Here is a 16,303-nt window from a genome sequence, read left to right as displayed (position 1 = left end):
GAGGTCGTACTGAATGGATCAATATTAAATTGAGAATTGTGGCATCCCTAGTCATGGATATCGCCTTACACTTGTTTTCATGTACTTCCTAAAATGTAAATATGTAAATTATCTTTAACCCCTCAATTATACCTTCATTAACCTTAATTCAGGGCAAAGTTTTTTATTCTAATCTCATGAGTCACAATGTTTGTGTATGACTTATTTACATATACATCTGAGGGAGGGGTTGAGACCTGACCTAAACTGTATATATGAACACCTCCGAGCTATATCACATTTATTCTGAGGGAGTTATAGTAAATGGGCATGTAGTGTATTTGTTGAGTGTATTGCCTTAACCATGTTGTAATTTTAAAATGATTTGGTTTAAACTTTGGATTATAATTGTCTGCCTGTACAAAGGAAGTCATATAACGCAATGTCTTTCAATGAGACTGAGAATATTCTCCTGTGTTATCCTTTACATCCAGACTCTTGTCCTAGAACTCATCGGCTCACTGTTGTTAAAATGGCAATTTATGCTTTCATGTTACTCATAATCCTTATGACAGTTTTTGGGAATCTGCTGATCATCATCTCCATCTCTCACTTCAAACAGCTTCAGTCTCCAACTCATCTGATCATTCAGTCATTGGCTGTGTGTGACTGTCTGATGGGTTCACTGGTGATGCCCTACAGTATGGTGCGATCTGTTGAGGGCTGCTGGTTTTTGGGAGATGTTATCTGTAAAGTTCATTCTAGCTTGGATGTAACCTTCTGTGTTTCTTCTTTAATACATCTTAGTTTAATATCTGTTGATAGATACTTGGCCATATGTGACCCTCTGAAGTACAAAATGAGGATCACAAACAACACTGTGACTGTATTAATAACCCTTACATGGATTTTTTCATTTGTGTACTGCTTTTCTGTTGTGTTTTCAGGAGTGAATGCTGTTGGTTTGGAAGCTTATATATTACAGGTGTCTTGTTTTGGTGGCTGTGTTGCTCTTTTTAACAAAGAATGGGGACTAAGTAGTATAATCTTGTTATTTATTATTCCAGGAACTATAATGAGCTCTCTGTATATCATCATATTCAGTGTTGTTAAAAAACATGCAAAGGTTTTGTCAGAGAAAGTGTCTGTGACCACCACAGGTGTTAACAGTCAAAGCTCTGCACACAGAGAAAGAAAAGCAGCTAAAACTCTGTCTCTTGTTATGGGCGTTTTCTTTATCTGCTGGTTGCCTTTTTCTATTGCTGCTGCTGTTAATCCTTTCCTTAATTTTGTGATACCAGCTGATGTTTTTGAGGCTTTATTTTGGTTTGCCTATTTTAACTCAACTTGTAATCCTTTGATCTATGGATTTTTCTATCCTTGCTTTCAGAAGGCCTTTAAGACTCTCATATCCACTTATATCTGTGGATTCAATCATTAAAATACATTTGAATAAATACAGTTTCTATAGATAAATAACCAGTGACTGAATACATGTTGTGAAGCTGTTAGTGTTGATTTCAGAGATATTTAATTCATTTATCATTATTTTTATGTCATTTCACATGCTATAGTTTATGTATGCTTAAATCTTTTGCTAATTTGACATTATTAAAATATGCATACATAAATATTTGAGTCTAAAAAACTCCAGGCCTATAATGATCTCAATGGGAAGATCATACATAGATCAGTCATCATAATAAACAACAGAGGTTAACACAAACTGTGCCAGACAGTTTTAGATCTGAGATGTATATTACCAGTAATGTCCTGACCTCAATAGTTTGTGTGTTTTGTGATATGAGACATTCAAACCCAAGATGATGTTGTAACGGTGAATGACTCAGAGGAGTGGTAGAATCCATATGCAGAGTTTATTAGGCACACACAGTATAAACAATGGGTAAGGCAGAGAATCGTGGTCGATATAGGCAGGCAGTAGATCGATAACAAATAGGCAATCCGTATAACAAACAAGTCCAAATCACAATCCAAGAGAAACAAGGTCAAAAACAGGCAGTAATCATACACGTAGTTAGCAAAGAAGGCAATGACAAAACGCTTGGTAGAGACAGTGGTGAGCTGGCAATACTTCGCGCCATCTTAGACTCAAACAGGGGCTTAAGACAGTGAAACACAGGAAGTAGAGAGAGAGTAAGAGCACAGTCAATATTCGGGCGATGGCGCCCTCTGGGCATTGGATGAATGAGTGGCGGGTGTTACAGAATCCCCTCCCCTAGGAACACCTCCAGGTGTTCCTCGTGGTCGTCCCCTTGGTCGTGGTGCTGGACGATTGGGATGAGCACGGTGGAAGTCCCGGGTCAAAGATGGGTCCAAAATGTTCCAAGCGGGTACCCAAGATCTTTCTTCAGGACCGTAGCCCTCCCAGTCCACTAAGTATTGTAGCCGGCCCCCCCGCCTTCTGGAATCCATGATATCCCTTACCAGGTAAGCCGGAGCTCCATCAACATCCAGTGGCGGGGGCGGTTCCCTCTCCTCAGTGGCAGTCCCAGGAGCCGGGTGAGCAGGTTTCAACAATGACACATGGAACGAAGGAGAAATGCGATAATGAGCAGGCAACTCCAATCTGTATGTAACTGGATTTATTTGTTGTAAAATACGAAAGGGGCCTACATACCGTGGACTGAGTTTTTTTGCTGGGTAGCCGCAACCGTAGATCTCTTGTGGATAGCCATACTTTCTGACCCGGTTGATAGTTGGGATGGGGACGCCTCCTGCGGTCTGCTTTAATCTTCTGAGTTCTGATTGCTCTTTGTAACCTCACATGGGCGCTCTCCCACACCCTCTCGCTTCTTCTGACCCAATCGTCCACCGCAGGAACTTCAGATGGTTCACCAAACCAAGGGAACATGGGTGGTTGGAATCCTAGTACACACTGAAAGGGGGTGAGACCTGTAGATGAATGAGTTAATGAGTTCCTAGCGTATTCTGCCCAAGGAAGAAATTCAGCCCAACGTTCCTGTTCTTGGCTACAGTATGACCTCAGATAGCGTCCTAATTCCTGGTTAACTCTTTCCACTTGGCCATTGGCTTGGGGGTGATAACCTGATGTTAAGCTCACATTGATGTCCAAGTGCTTGCAAAATGCTTGCCACACACGAGACGTAAATTGTGGGCCCCTGTCAGAGACTATATCCTCTGGTATACCATAATTTCGAAAAACATGCTGAAATAATGCTTGTGCAGTTTCCATGGCTGTAGGTAGGCCCTTTAATGGTACAAAACGACAGGCTTTAGAGAATCGGTCACAGATTACCAGAATAGTAGTGTAGCCCTCAGAACTAGGAAGATCTGTGACAAAATCCACTGCCACATGAGACCATGGCCGCTGCGGGATGGGTAGTGGTTCCAGAAGACCAGCTGGAAGTTTTCGTGGTGTTTTGGATCGGGCACATACACTGCAAGCCTGAACATACATAGAGATGTCATTAGATAAATTTGGCCACCAAAATGAATTACGCACCAGTTCTTCCGTTCTTTGAATACCCGGATGTCCAGAGCTCAAAGATGTGTGTACCCACTGCATGACGCGTTGACGAAGGGCCTTAGGAACATATTGCCGTGCTGGTGGGCATCCAGGCGGTGTTGGTTCATTCTGTTGTTGTCTCTGAATCTCCTCCATGATGTCCCAACGGATCGGTGCCACAATCACTGACGGTGGTAATATAGGCCCTTGACAGGTGACCCTTTCCTCAGATTCATATCTTCTTGATAGGGCGTCTGCTTTACCATTCTTGCTTCCAGGACGATATGTTACTGTGAATTGAAATCTCGTGAAAAATAATGACCATCTGGCTTGCCTTTGATTTAAACGTTTTGCACTCTTAATGTACTCCAGATTTTTATGGTCCGTGATCACCTGAAATGGACAGCGGGCTCCCTCCAACCAGTGTCTCCATTCAGCCAAGGCCTCTTTAATGGAAAGTAGTTCCTTGTTCCCCACATCATAGTTCTTTTCTGCTGTTGTTAATTTTCTGGAAAAGAAAGCACATGGATAAGTTTTACCTGGAGTGCCATGCCTCTGAGATAATACTGCTCCGATGCCCACATCCGAAGCGTCCACCTCCACAATAAATGGCTTTTCAGGGTCTGGATGTTTTAGTATTGGAGCAGTGGTGAAGCTGGTCTTTAATCTGTCAAATGCTGACTGGGCTTGGGGTGTCCACAGTATTGTCTTGGGGTTACCCTTTAGTAATGATGTGAGCGGGGCTGCAATAGAGCTGTAGTTCCTGATGAACCTTCTGTAGAAATTGGCGAATCCTAGAAATCGCTGTAGTTCTTTGATTGTGTTAGGACGTGGCCATTCAGTAACTGCCTCAACTTTCTTTATATCCATTTCTACTCCATGGTGGCTAATCTTGTAACCTAGAAAATTAGTGTTGGATACATGAAATTCACACTTCTCCGCCTTCACATATAATTGGTTTGCCAATAAACGAGATAAAACATCCTTCACATGTTGAATGTGTTGCTCACGTGTCTTTGAAAAAATCAAAATGTCATCAATGTATGCTATGACATAGTGATTAAGAATGTCTCTGAAAATTTCATTTATGAATGACTGGAATACAGACGGTGCATTACAAAGACCATACGGCATCACAGAGTATTCATAGTGCCCTCTAGTGGTCACAAATGCCGTCTTCCACTCGTCCCCTTCCCTGATCCTGATTAAATTATATGCACTACGGAGGTCAAGTTTGGTGAAGATTGTGGCTTCACGTAGTTGTTCTAATGCAGAGGGGACTAGTGGCAGTGGATAACTGTTCTTGACTGTTACAGAGTTCAGACCACGATAATCTATGCAGGGACGAAGGCCTCCATCCTTTTTTTCTACAAAAAAGAATCCCGAGGCCGCTGGTGATTTGGACGGTTGGATGAAACCTGATGCGAGAGCCTCTTCAATGTATTGTTCCATTGCCTGTGTTTCTGGTCTGGTTAATGGATAAACCTTACTTTTAGGTGGTGAAGTGTTGGGTAGAAGGTCTATGGCACAGTCCCAGGGGCGATGTGGAGGCAGTTTAGTGGCCTTAGTTTTGCTGAAGACTTCACTGAATCCCTGGTATTCTGTGGGAATATAGACTGATTCATTGGTTACAGGGCTTTCAATACTTGTGGTGAGACATGAATAGTGAATTTGACCTTGTAAACAATTATTCTGACAGTAAGACGACCACCTAGTCAGCTCTCTGGAGGTCCATGAAATTTGTGGGTCGTGGATAGCAAGCCATGGATTTCCTAGAACAACTGGAGTTTGGGGTGTGTTAGTGACATAAAATGAGATGGTTTCAGTGTGGAAAAGACCAATCTTGACTGTAATGGGAATTGTCTGATGGGTAATACCGTTTCCAATGGGTTGGCTATTGATAGCAGTGATATTAATAGGTGGTATACAAGGCACTAGAGGGATATGAAGTTGATGAACCAATTCATGGTGAAGCAGATTTAATGCAGATCCAGAATCTATTAACGCTGAAACACATTGGGTAGAGCTTGCGTAAGAGATGGTTAACAGTAGGGTAAAGCTTCTATGAATCATATTAGTGAAATTAATACTAACTTTGCTTGAAGAGTGTTTATTTGGGCAAAAACGGCACTGATGTCCGGCCTGACCGCAGTAATAACAGAGCCTGTTAACGCGTCGCCGTTCCCGTTCCTCCATGGATGGTTTTGTGAATCCAATTTGCATAGGTTCAGCGACTTCAGATGGACTCAAAGCAGATGCAGATGTTAACATGGTCAAATGGCTCGTGGGGCTGTTACGAAGGAGGTTATCAATGCGAATGGCCATAGAAATTAGTTGATGCAAATCCATGTCAATATCCTTACACGCAATCTCTGACTGAATCCTTGGGTGAAGACCCCGCTTAAACATCGGCTTTAACGCCGTCTCATTCCATCCACTCTGTGCAGCGATCGTGCGAAAGTCAACAGCATATTCAGAAGCAGTGCGGTTACCTTGGCTGATATCCACTAGCTGTATCGATACGTCGCGTCCACCAGCCGGATACTCAAAAACTTCACGGAGTTGTTTACAGAAGTAAGTAAATGATGTACGTAGCGTTTCATCCTGGTCCCATACAGCCGCGGCCCACTCTAAAGCCTTTCCGGTAAACAATGACATCATGAATGAGCACTTGGTATTATCATGTGCAAAGGCCTCTGGTTGGTTATCAAAATATAACGTGCACTGTCGTATGAACCCCTTGCATTTCTCCGCTTTTCCATCAAACTTATCCGGTAATGATAATCTTACCGTCTCAGGTCGATTGGTGGGTAGAGAATGGATGTACCGGGTGAGATGGTCGTTTGCGGCCCGTAGTGTCGAGAGCTGGGTTTGAAAATCAGCAATCATCTCGTTCTGATAAGCGAACGCGGCCTGTAGTTGTGACATCTCCGCTGGAGTCTGGTCAGGCGAAGTATTCTGTAACGGTGAATGACTCGGAGGAGTGGTAGAATCCATATGCAGAGTTTATTAGGCACACACAGTATAAACAATGGGTAAGGCAGAGAATCGTGGTCGATATAGGCAGGCAGTAGATCGATAACAAATAGGCAGTCCGTATAACAAACAAGTCCAAATCACAATCCAAGAGAAACAAGGTCAAAAACAGGCAGTAATCATACACGTAGTTAGCAAAGAAGGCAATGACAAAACGCTTGGTAGAGACAGTGGTGAGCTGGCAATACTTCGCGCCATCTTAGACTCAAACAGGGGCTTAAGACAGTGAAACACAGGAAGTAGAGAGAGAGTAAGAGCACAGTCAATATTCGGGCGATGGCGCCCTCTGGGCATTGGATGAATGAGTGGCGGGTGTTACAGATGTTTAATACACAAGTATTCAGAGGAAATGTCAACATGTTTAATCAAACATTAATAAAGTCATGGTTTAAATAATAAATGTTTCTAAAATATAACTGTAGTGAAGGTAACTTATTGGAAGAAAGTTTTTCAAGATATTCTCTTCAAGCATTTCTAAGGGCTCAGTCACACCAAAAGCGTTTATGGCAGTTGCAGGCGCCTTTTTTGAATGATATTCTATGGGCAGGGTGCGTTTGCGCGCTGTTTATGCGCGCCGAGCGCTTTGCGGTTTTCTGCCGCCTGCCGCGCACGCGTTTTTGAAGGAGCGCTGAGAGCGGAGGAGCGCCTGACGTCATTCGCGTCTTCCATTGTCCAATCGAATGAGGGGAGAGGCGGGCCTTACGTTGTGGCGAGGGAAGTTTACAGTTGCTTTGAAGAACCGGACTCCACTCGCTCACTCTCTCCTGCGTGTTTGTGCTCCTCTTATCATCAAACAAGGTCAGAGCAAGCCTCCTCTTTTTAAAGTTTCTGCTAATATGACAGTTAACAGCAAAAGAGCGCTCACGCTTCAATATTTGATTGACAAGACAGCTGACTCGGTGGTTGCTTAGCAATATGAAAAGCCGCGCTGCACTGCTCTTTTTTAAAAAAGGCAGTGCGTCGCGCCTTGCGTTTGCAAGCGTTTAAAGCGCTTTTGGTGTGACTGAGCCATAATAGTGACTGTTGAAGGGTAAACAACCTTGAATAAAACCAGATGGAAGTTAAGTTATGATTCTAGTCTATTCAGTGTACACATCAGTTCATAAATCCCGGCTATGATCCTATGGTCTGGTGACTGAACCGTAATAAAGGAACTGTAACACCAGTTTACAAGTAACAGTCAAATGTGCATTTCAAAAAATATTTTAAAGAAATTGCAAAGCCATTTAATGCAAAGTAAGAGGTGGAGTAGTAAATAAGGATCGATCTGATATGAGAATGTGAATGGGTGACATTTTGCACAGATTATACACTGTGGTCAAGTACAAATGTTAATTTATAATTAGATCTCTTTAAAAAAAATACTTTTTTAAAGAGTCTCTGTAAATCCAGCCCATGAGCAGATGATATAAAACATGTCAAGCAGTCACAATGTCCTTCAGCTTTTCTTAAACATTTTATTTTCCAAAACATGTATATACATTTTAGCTGAAAAAGTTGGTTTAAAAAAATAAAATTAAACAAAGTTAAAGAGTTGCCTAAATTATTTGTCTCTGTAACAGCTGCTTACAAAAAGCGAGAGAGAGTAGAATCCATGTGCAAGGAGTTTTTATTAAAAGTATTCACAAAAGGGCTAGCAAACAAATCCAAACAGGATAATCCGCAAATTTAATCCAAAAACAGGCAAGGGTCATAACAAGAATACATGAACCCAAGAAACAAGGCAATGACAGAAATGCTTAATGCAGCTGTAACACTAACAAAACAAGCATGAGCAAAGGGACAGAGAGAGACAGCGGCAAGATTAACAGGAGATGACAAAGGAAAAAGCGCTTAACAAAGCGGCCTATCAAAAAGCTTATTGTTACGTATAAATGTTTTTTTTTCTCGTTTAATATAAGCGTGTTTGTCACTGTAGGCAGAGGTGGGTAGTAACGAATTACATTTACTTCGTTACATTTACTTGAGTACATTTTTTGGGTAACTAGTACTTTTAGAGTAAATTTAAGGATGGGTACTTTTTACTCTTACTCAAGTACATTTCTAATGAAAAAACTGTACTTTTACTTCGCTACATTCGGTGGCATTACTACGCTACTTTCAAATGGTAATAATTAATGAATATATTTTATTTTTTAAGTTTATATGGCTTGTTCGAAAGTCTCGTGAGACGTGAGAGAGGCTGCGTGCATTGCGAGGGGTGGCTATATCACCCTTTAGCGCGCGTAGATGAAAGGAGATGACTGAAGCGGACGATGACCTATGCAAGCTATCGGAGGCAGATCACGCGTGGCCTCAAGTTTGGTCTATGTTTACACTACAAAAGGTCAAAAAGAATAGTTTCATAATGCGATGTATGCTTTGTGCACCAAAACGAACTGACATCTCAGCGTACAGGAATTCAAGCTCCAACATGAAATAACACGGCGGTAAGTGTCACTTTGTGCAGTGCCTTATTATAATTTTATTTCACGCACTGTTTTTGTCATATGCGCTCTTGTGCAAGCAATGAAAATTACTCTAACCTTACAAACAACACACGTTCACATCTGCACATTTCCATATCATTTCCTCATAAAACTAAACAAATTGAACAGCATAATGTTAAGTCTTTCATTAATAATACGGGAGAACCGGGGCAAAAGTAACACTGGACGAAAGTAACAAAGCGATTTTCTCAGAGGACTGATAACATTTGCATCCCAAACTATGACAGCATCTTTGCAACCCTTGACAGAGCTGACAAATATCGCGTTATTTACTCACCATTTTCCGGGTGTAGATCCAGAAAGGTGTTTTCAACCAATTCCAAATCCAGTCATTGTTTTCTTATAACGCGTTGTGTTTCTCGTTTCATCAATCTTCAGGTTATTTAGTGCTCTAAAACACATCCTGAAGTTTGACTTCTCAAGAGTTTTTCAAAATAAAAGTAAATCGGGTTTAAATGTGAGCAGATCCTGTTGGGACGAAACACTTACTTTTCTACCATTTATAGTATTCTAATTTTATTAAATTTAATTTTCATAGTGCTCAAACTGTTGAATTTAAGTTTGTACTGTTGGTTGCTTTTGAAACATTTGATAAAATTGAAATTTAAAATGAAAATATAATTTCATTATTTTTTTACAAAGTTAAATTACAAAATATGTTTGCAGTTACATATTAAAGAGGTCATAGTCATGTATAGTTAATAAAAACAAGTGTAACACGAAAATCTACATTGTTTTGTTGAGTTAAAAAAAGTAACAATTCACCACTTATGTTCAAAGTGAAGTTATACTAGTCATTTTACATTTGTTCAAAATTCCACCTGGTATTGATAGACCACACTTGTGAGTTACTGACCACAGCAAAAATATATCTCTGTCTGAAACATTATCTTAAAAAATTTAAATAACTTAAAAAAAATACTAAAAAATTGTACTTTTCGCCTGTTCTCCCCTATAACCGGACACCTTACTTAAATGTAGAAAATACATACGAATAAAAACTGGATTGTATTTTATTTAATTCCTTCCTAAAGAATCTATATACTTTAAAAACATACTTTATTCTTTTATTTTTTATAAGAAACATGTTTTATATATTATAATAAATGTAGAGTTGATTTGCAAAAAGAGATAAGTTCCATTTGAAATTCTAAAATAAGCATTTTATCAAGCTCCTTATGTTCATTAATTGCACATTAATGGCAATGAAAATAACCTATTCATATAAAAACATGATAACAAACAGACACACACATTCTTTTTTGCTTACTGTAAGCTTGTTTAAAGGCAGATGCAGCCAAATTTTGTTGTGAACGTGAAAATAAAGACACAGTTAATTGTCAGAAAACAGTCAGTGTGTGTTTAAGATTTTTTTTTAATTACACGTTATGTGATGTTGGAGGACTGAGATAGAATGCTTTACTTTAACCTAGGTTTATATGTAGTATATAAGCAGAACAATGAGACTTTTAAGGAGAAGTTTGTGAAAGCCCTCCAAGTAGTCTGAAATTCAGGGATTTTACGCTTCTTTTCAATCAGATCGGAAGTAACGAGTAACTAACTACTTGAGTAGTTTTTTCATCTAATACTTTTTTACTCTTACTCAAGTAAATAATTAGATACTGTTACTTTTACTTTTACTTGAGTACATTTTTGTATAAGTATTTGTACTTTTACTTGAGTACAGATTTTGGGTACTCTACCCACGTCTGACTGTAGGACTTTACAGGTTTTAGAAAGTTTTTTTATGAGAAACTGCTGATGCCCTTCATCGTTCTCTGACATGAGATGAAGAGCTAAAATCTCTGGTTCTCTGGTTTTTGCATTCAGCAGTTACTCAAGATCGCCGCCGCTCTGTCTTTCTCGATTGCAGCATGGTGTTCAGGCAGGGCCACTGCTGACCAAATAAGGGCCCTAAGCAGACTTTTACTGTGGTGTCCCCTTTAGTTAAATTAAACAACAAAATCACAAACCACCTTACTGCCCTACCAAGCCAAAGCACAGTAATTACGCATTTGGTCAAAATTTAGTTAAAGGAACAGTATGTAGGATTGTGGCCAAAACCAATATTGCAATCACAAAACTTGTGGCTAAAACTGGTACTGCAATCACATGGTGGCCAATACACAACATGACAACATAAACATTAGTTGAGGGCTGCAACTTCACTTTTTAAATGACAATATCTTGGCCAGACCACTGTTGTCAGTGATATAAGTATTTGAAATGAAAATGATTTTTTCTTAATGTCTAGTGACATATTATATCCATTTTATGATTAATTGATATACATTTCATACATCCTGTTCCTTTAAAGCTCCGCTGTGTAGGATCTACTCCCATTTAGCGGTGAAATTCTATATGACAACCAACTGAATATTACTTTCTAGACCCCCCCCCCATTCGGAACCCGTTTTAACACACTAGGGTCAATTGCGGCACGGAAGCCGCAAGCTCTTTATTTTTTATTCACTCCGCAAAGAGACTTAGATAACTCTGCTGATTTTGGACATACAGATATGATCTATACATCATTTAAAACGTTTCTGTCCACTCCCATTAAAAACAGAATGTTGTGCTTTTCGCAAAATTTAAAAAATAATCATGATCCTTATTTAGTTGCGTCAAAGCGCATATCACCACACAGCAAGTTTATTAAACACAGGATCACTCGCATGTGCACACATAGGCTACTGCTTTCATGATCAACATGTGAGGTAATGGCAGCGGCTGTAAACAAACATTGATACGTTTTTAAACGCTTGTCCCTTGTTGTGTTTCTACTATAATGATTACAAAAACACAAATAAGAGTCCAGACAACGATAGGCAGTTTTTATTTTGAGCTGTTTGATTCTGAACTGCACAAAAGTAAACCTCTCGCTGGCCGACCAAACACCTTTACTATGATTACTATGGTTTTTAAAGGTATGCTTGTGAAATTAATAGAAAATATTTCTATATTTCTATATATACACACATTATACATAATTTTTGTTATAAATTCCCAAGTAAACCTTATCATGGTTTTACTACAGAGAAAGTTACATTCCACCACAAGGCTCATTATGTGGCTCATTATTCTACTCTTTTGTTCTCCAGCTGTCAATCACTGATTATTCAGGAGCTTTCCCGCCTCTACGCATACGGCCTTTCGCAAGCAAATGTGTCTTAGGAATTGTAAATCAATATATTGTTTTATGTGAATGAGCAGGCCGGATAATTTTCACATCATTTTGAAGAAAAAACTCTAGACTACTAGATCATATTTTGAAAAGTCTTGGGAAAACATGTTTAGAATTAGTTTTGTGGACTTGTATCAGTGACTTAAAAATGTAGCTTTTTCAAAAACCATGCATAAACATTTTTCTCTCAAAAATGCAAACATGTACATACATGTTGATCATATAATATTGTAGCCCAGTTTGTGCTGAACGCAGTGTTATGAGAATTTTGCCATTTATATGTTTTTAAGCAACTGAAAAAAGCACAAATGTCAGTGCATGTCAAAACTTCCCCAGGGCCATAAAAACCCCTTAGACCCCAGAGGGTTAACTCGTACGGTGGCCGTGTCATACCAAGGTTAACATGGCTTCCAGTAGCTACAAAGCAAAAGCAATGAAAAAAATACAATGTCCTTTGCATGTGATCCGTCAAAGCACACAGATTTATGTTAAACATGGAAAAAGTCTGATTGTCATGATATGTCCGCTTAAAATCACATACAAAAAGCAACCATAAACGTAGCTTAGACACTTCTTTTTCATCGATGTGAGGAAAAATATCCCAGGGGCTGTTACACTTGGTATTAAGATGTGTTTTCGTCAATCGGATCACAAGTGGACGAGAGAGACACATCATGTTTAAACTTGGTGTTTAAATCCATCTCTTTTTGTCCATTTTCGACGCTTCTATCCAGATTACTGAGGGGATGGTCTGTGGACGAGTCCCTCTCCTGTCATTTAATCATGAGCAGGAGTAATGATGGGTTTAAATGGATGCATATTATGTCAGAGTCCAATGCTTATGTTTTAAGTAAACATGTTACATGTCCGTGTATATGTAAGAGTGAAATGGTGAAATTGGTGAAATAAGATCGCTCAACTTTCACACGCTTGTAAAATGAAACGAAAGACGCGCAGATCCGCAGCGTTAGTTTTATCAATGAAAGGCTAAAATAGGGCTGTCGCTGTGTGTTTGTGCTAGAGGTCAGAAAAGATGAAAAACATTTATCTCAGTACCTGTCTTGATGACGTATACCACCTACACATGCAACCTCGGGAGGCTTTAGCTAGCGGCCAGCGTGAGTGTAGTCTGAAAGTGCGAAAGGTGGAGCTTGAATTTCAGGAACGTCCCTCGTCGTATTTCAAAGATGGAGGCACAACATGGATTCAGCCAGTCGAGCGACTCGACCGTATGTATTTCAAATAGCAGATTCTACACTTATGAGAATACTTTGATTAGTGGGTGGAAGTAATTACACATGAATGAGCTCATACTTTTGAAAGAAAACATGGGTTTTTGCTAAGAATTAACGAAAAAAAGTACACAGTGTAGATTTAAGGGTTGAAATAGGCTTTGTGACATCTGTTGTAAATGTGTCTTGTGACAAAGTCACCTGGTTTAATTTAGTCCCATTTCAGAGAAATGTGTGTGCCAAAATTGTAGTAACATGTTTGACTGGCTGGTGTAAAAAAACTTTAAGGGCATTTTTCTCTGTTTCAGTGTTTGCGTAATAACTGCACTTAGCCTTTGTAGGCAGTATAGTATGTGTGAGAATATAACTTTAGTAAAATACTGTTATCGTTTATAAATGTATTTTGACAGCAACACAAACTACATTATACAAATATGCAATTATATAGTATAGCCTATATTTCTGCATTTGTACCTGTGTAGCTAATGGACATTAGCTTAAAGCGTAACTAAACCCCTTGTCAGAGCCTGACTCCACCCACTGGCAATATTTGAAAAATGCAAGAAAAGTGGGCAGATCCCAACGGAGATAGAGGGGATGAACTAAGCTCGTACCAAGCATGTGGTGAGATCGTAACAAGGGCGTGGTGAGCTGAACCTGCTTACGTCACGAGTTACTTTTTGGACCCAACATCCAATAGGAAAATTCAACTGCAGTAGCCACCGTTCAACCTGAAGAGGGCAGCACTCAGACGTTTTTAGACCATATATTGTAGTATTGAAACACTTTATATCCAAATGTCAAAAAACTTACTAAAATCAATGAACAGCACTAATAAAGCATCATTCTTACAGATCATTAACTAAAAAAAGTTGGTTAAGGGTTTAGTTACTCTTTAATCTAATGTGACAAAGCTGATCTTGCATGTCAGTATAAATCCAAGCAATTTTGGAGAATTACTAAATTTCTTTCTTGTAAGTAAATTAAAAGTCAGCTTTAAGAAAACAGCAGATGTCTATTAACAAAAGAAAAAGTTAGTAGGCCATTGTAAGGTTATATCCTTAATAATGCAGGTATTTGATTGATTTAACACTCAAGCATTCAGTTAAGTAGGTTTTGTTAATTTAAATAATGAATACATGTAATTATTAGCATATACAACACAACAAATGTCTTTAGCATAGACATCTTTACCATGCTTTAAACACAAGGCAGCACAATATAATTTAAACAATTAAAGTTACATGATATAAATTGGTACAATGTTATACTATTTAAATAAGGCATATGATTTGGTGTTTGGTAGTCAAAGTTATACATTTTCACAGGCTTTTGAACTGACCTCAAAGTTATGCACAGGTTTTATTTTGGACATTTCTATCTGGAGACAGAATGCTGTGTCTTCTCAGGCATAGCTGTTCATCAATTGTGACGTGTGTTACTGTGCAAACGGATGGCAAACGATATTAAACTATCACAAGAGCAGCTTTTGAATTGCTCTTCCAGTACTTTTATGTTTTTTTGTGTATTGATCTGCACAGCGCCATCGAACACGCTTTTGATCATCTGCATTCAGGTGGCGGGGCGCGGCAGATACACTGATGGTGCGTTGCGTCGTCTGCTTACAACAAAATGTTGTATTTAATGTCATATAGTTTGTATGTATGTTGTTGTTGTGGAGAACCAAGATGTTGCCCCCCGGAGGAGTTGATGCCCTACGTAAACTGCATACTCTGCTTATAGGAAGCTGCAGTACTGTGTTAATAAATGAAACTTGTAGTGCTGTATGTTTTTGCATCTTTCTCTGACATTTTAAAATGCTTTTACCAACATGTTTGCTGCATTTGCGTGTCTCTTACTCTGTGAATGCGCATGCAGCTCCGCATCTGAAAATGATCAATAACGGTTACTGGTCACAAACACCCATAAGCGCGGGGTATGTGTGCTTGTCAATGACGGGCATTAAATCTGCAGGCGCGGATTCCGTTTGGCCCTGCTCATTGCGCACCAAACGACTCAGAATAAAAAACACAGACGTAACATTACGATGGGTTCCAGTATCAAGAGAGTGCTTTACTTTGTGCTCCATCTCCTTTTTCGTCTTTCTTTTTCTTTTTTTATCCCCCGAAAGCTTTTTGGTTTATCCATCTTCCAATGACAACAGTGTGCGTACTGTGACAACTGTAAGTAACTGCTCGCTCAGCGCGCTCACGGCGCCCGCTGGAGATATTCCATTATTATCCAAAATTCTATATGGAATTGAGGGCACCTACTCTAGCCTGTTTGTAATTTGAAATCTTATATAAATATAATGTTGAGGAAATACAAAAATTATTTAGAAACGCACAACAACAATCATTAACACATTATTTTATATGTATACAAAGCTCTGATGTTACACATACCAGGGTTTTTCCACCAAGCGACGACTTCTCTTCTTTATGTTGGTTTTGGTCTCATTTGCTCGAGTCGTCCCCTTTGGTTTCAAAGAATAGTGCAACAGCGAGTGACCTGTAAGGTTTTGTCTTGTATTTTCTTGTATTTTGTGTATTTTTGTTATTTGTTCTTGTATTTTGATTCTCTGCTCTGTTTGGACTTTTATTTTGAAACTCATCATGCCATGTCACGCTTCACACTTCCTGTTTGTTTCTGTATATAAGTCACTTCCTGTTCACCTGTTAGCTGCTGTATATTTTACTCGTATGCCCAGCCCGTTACCTGTTTGTTCTGTTACCTGATCTGTTATCTGTTATCCTGTATTTTGTATCTGCTTCAACCTGTTATTTGACCCACGCCTGTTTATTGGATTATTGCCTGTCTGCCGCCTGCCTTGATCTATCGCCTGTTTATTTGGATATATGATTGTGACTCTGCCTGCCTTGACCTCTCGCCT

General features: G+C 39.3%; 1 protein-coding gene across 1 annotated transcript; it reads left to right on the top strand.

Annotated features, from left to right (window-relative positions):
• Nucleotides 1–421: 421 nt before the first annotated feature.
• Nucleotides 422–1,420, top strand: LOC129429999 (trace amine-associated receptor 4-like). Its single transcript, XM_055187010.2, has one exon. It carries the CDS (start codon nucleotides 422–424, stop codon nucleotides 1,418–1,420), a length of 999 nt encoding a protein of 332 aa, XP_055042985.2.
• Nucleotides 1,421–16,303: the final 14,883 nt, after the last annotated feature.

Source organism: Misgurnus anguillicaudatus, chromosome 18 (assembly GCF_027580225.2).
Source record: "Misgurnus anguillicaudatus chromosome 18, ASM2758022v2, whole genome shotgun sequence".
NCBI lineage: Eukaryota > Metazoa > Chordata > Actinopteri > Cypriniformes > Cobitidae > Misgurnus > Misgurnus anguillicaudatus.
This window is presented reverse-complemented; position numbering and strand designations above follow the sequence as displayed.

Bases quoted from the DNA above. Each gene is read 5' to 3' on its own strand.
- LOC129429999 (XM_055187010.2), top strand. From the start codon at position 422: ATGTCTTTCAATGAGACTGAGAATATTCTCCTGTGTTATCCTTTACAT.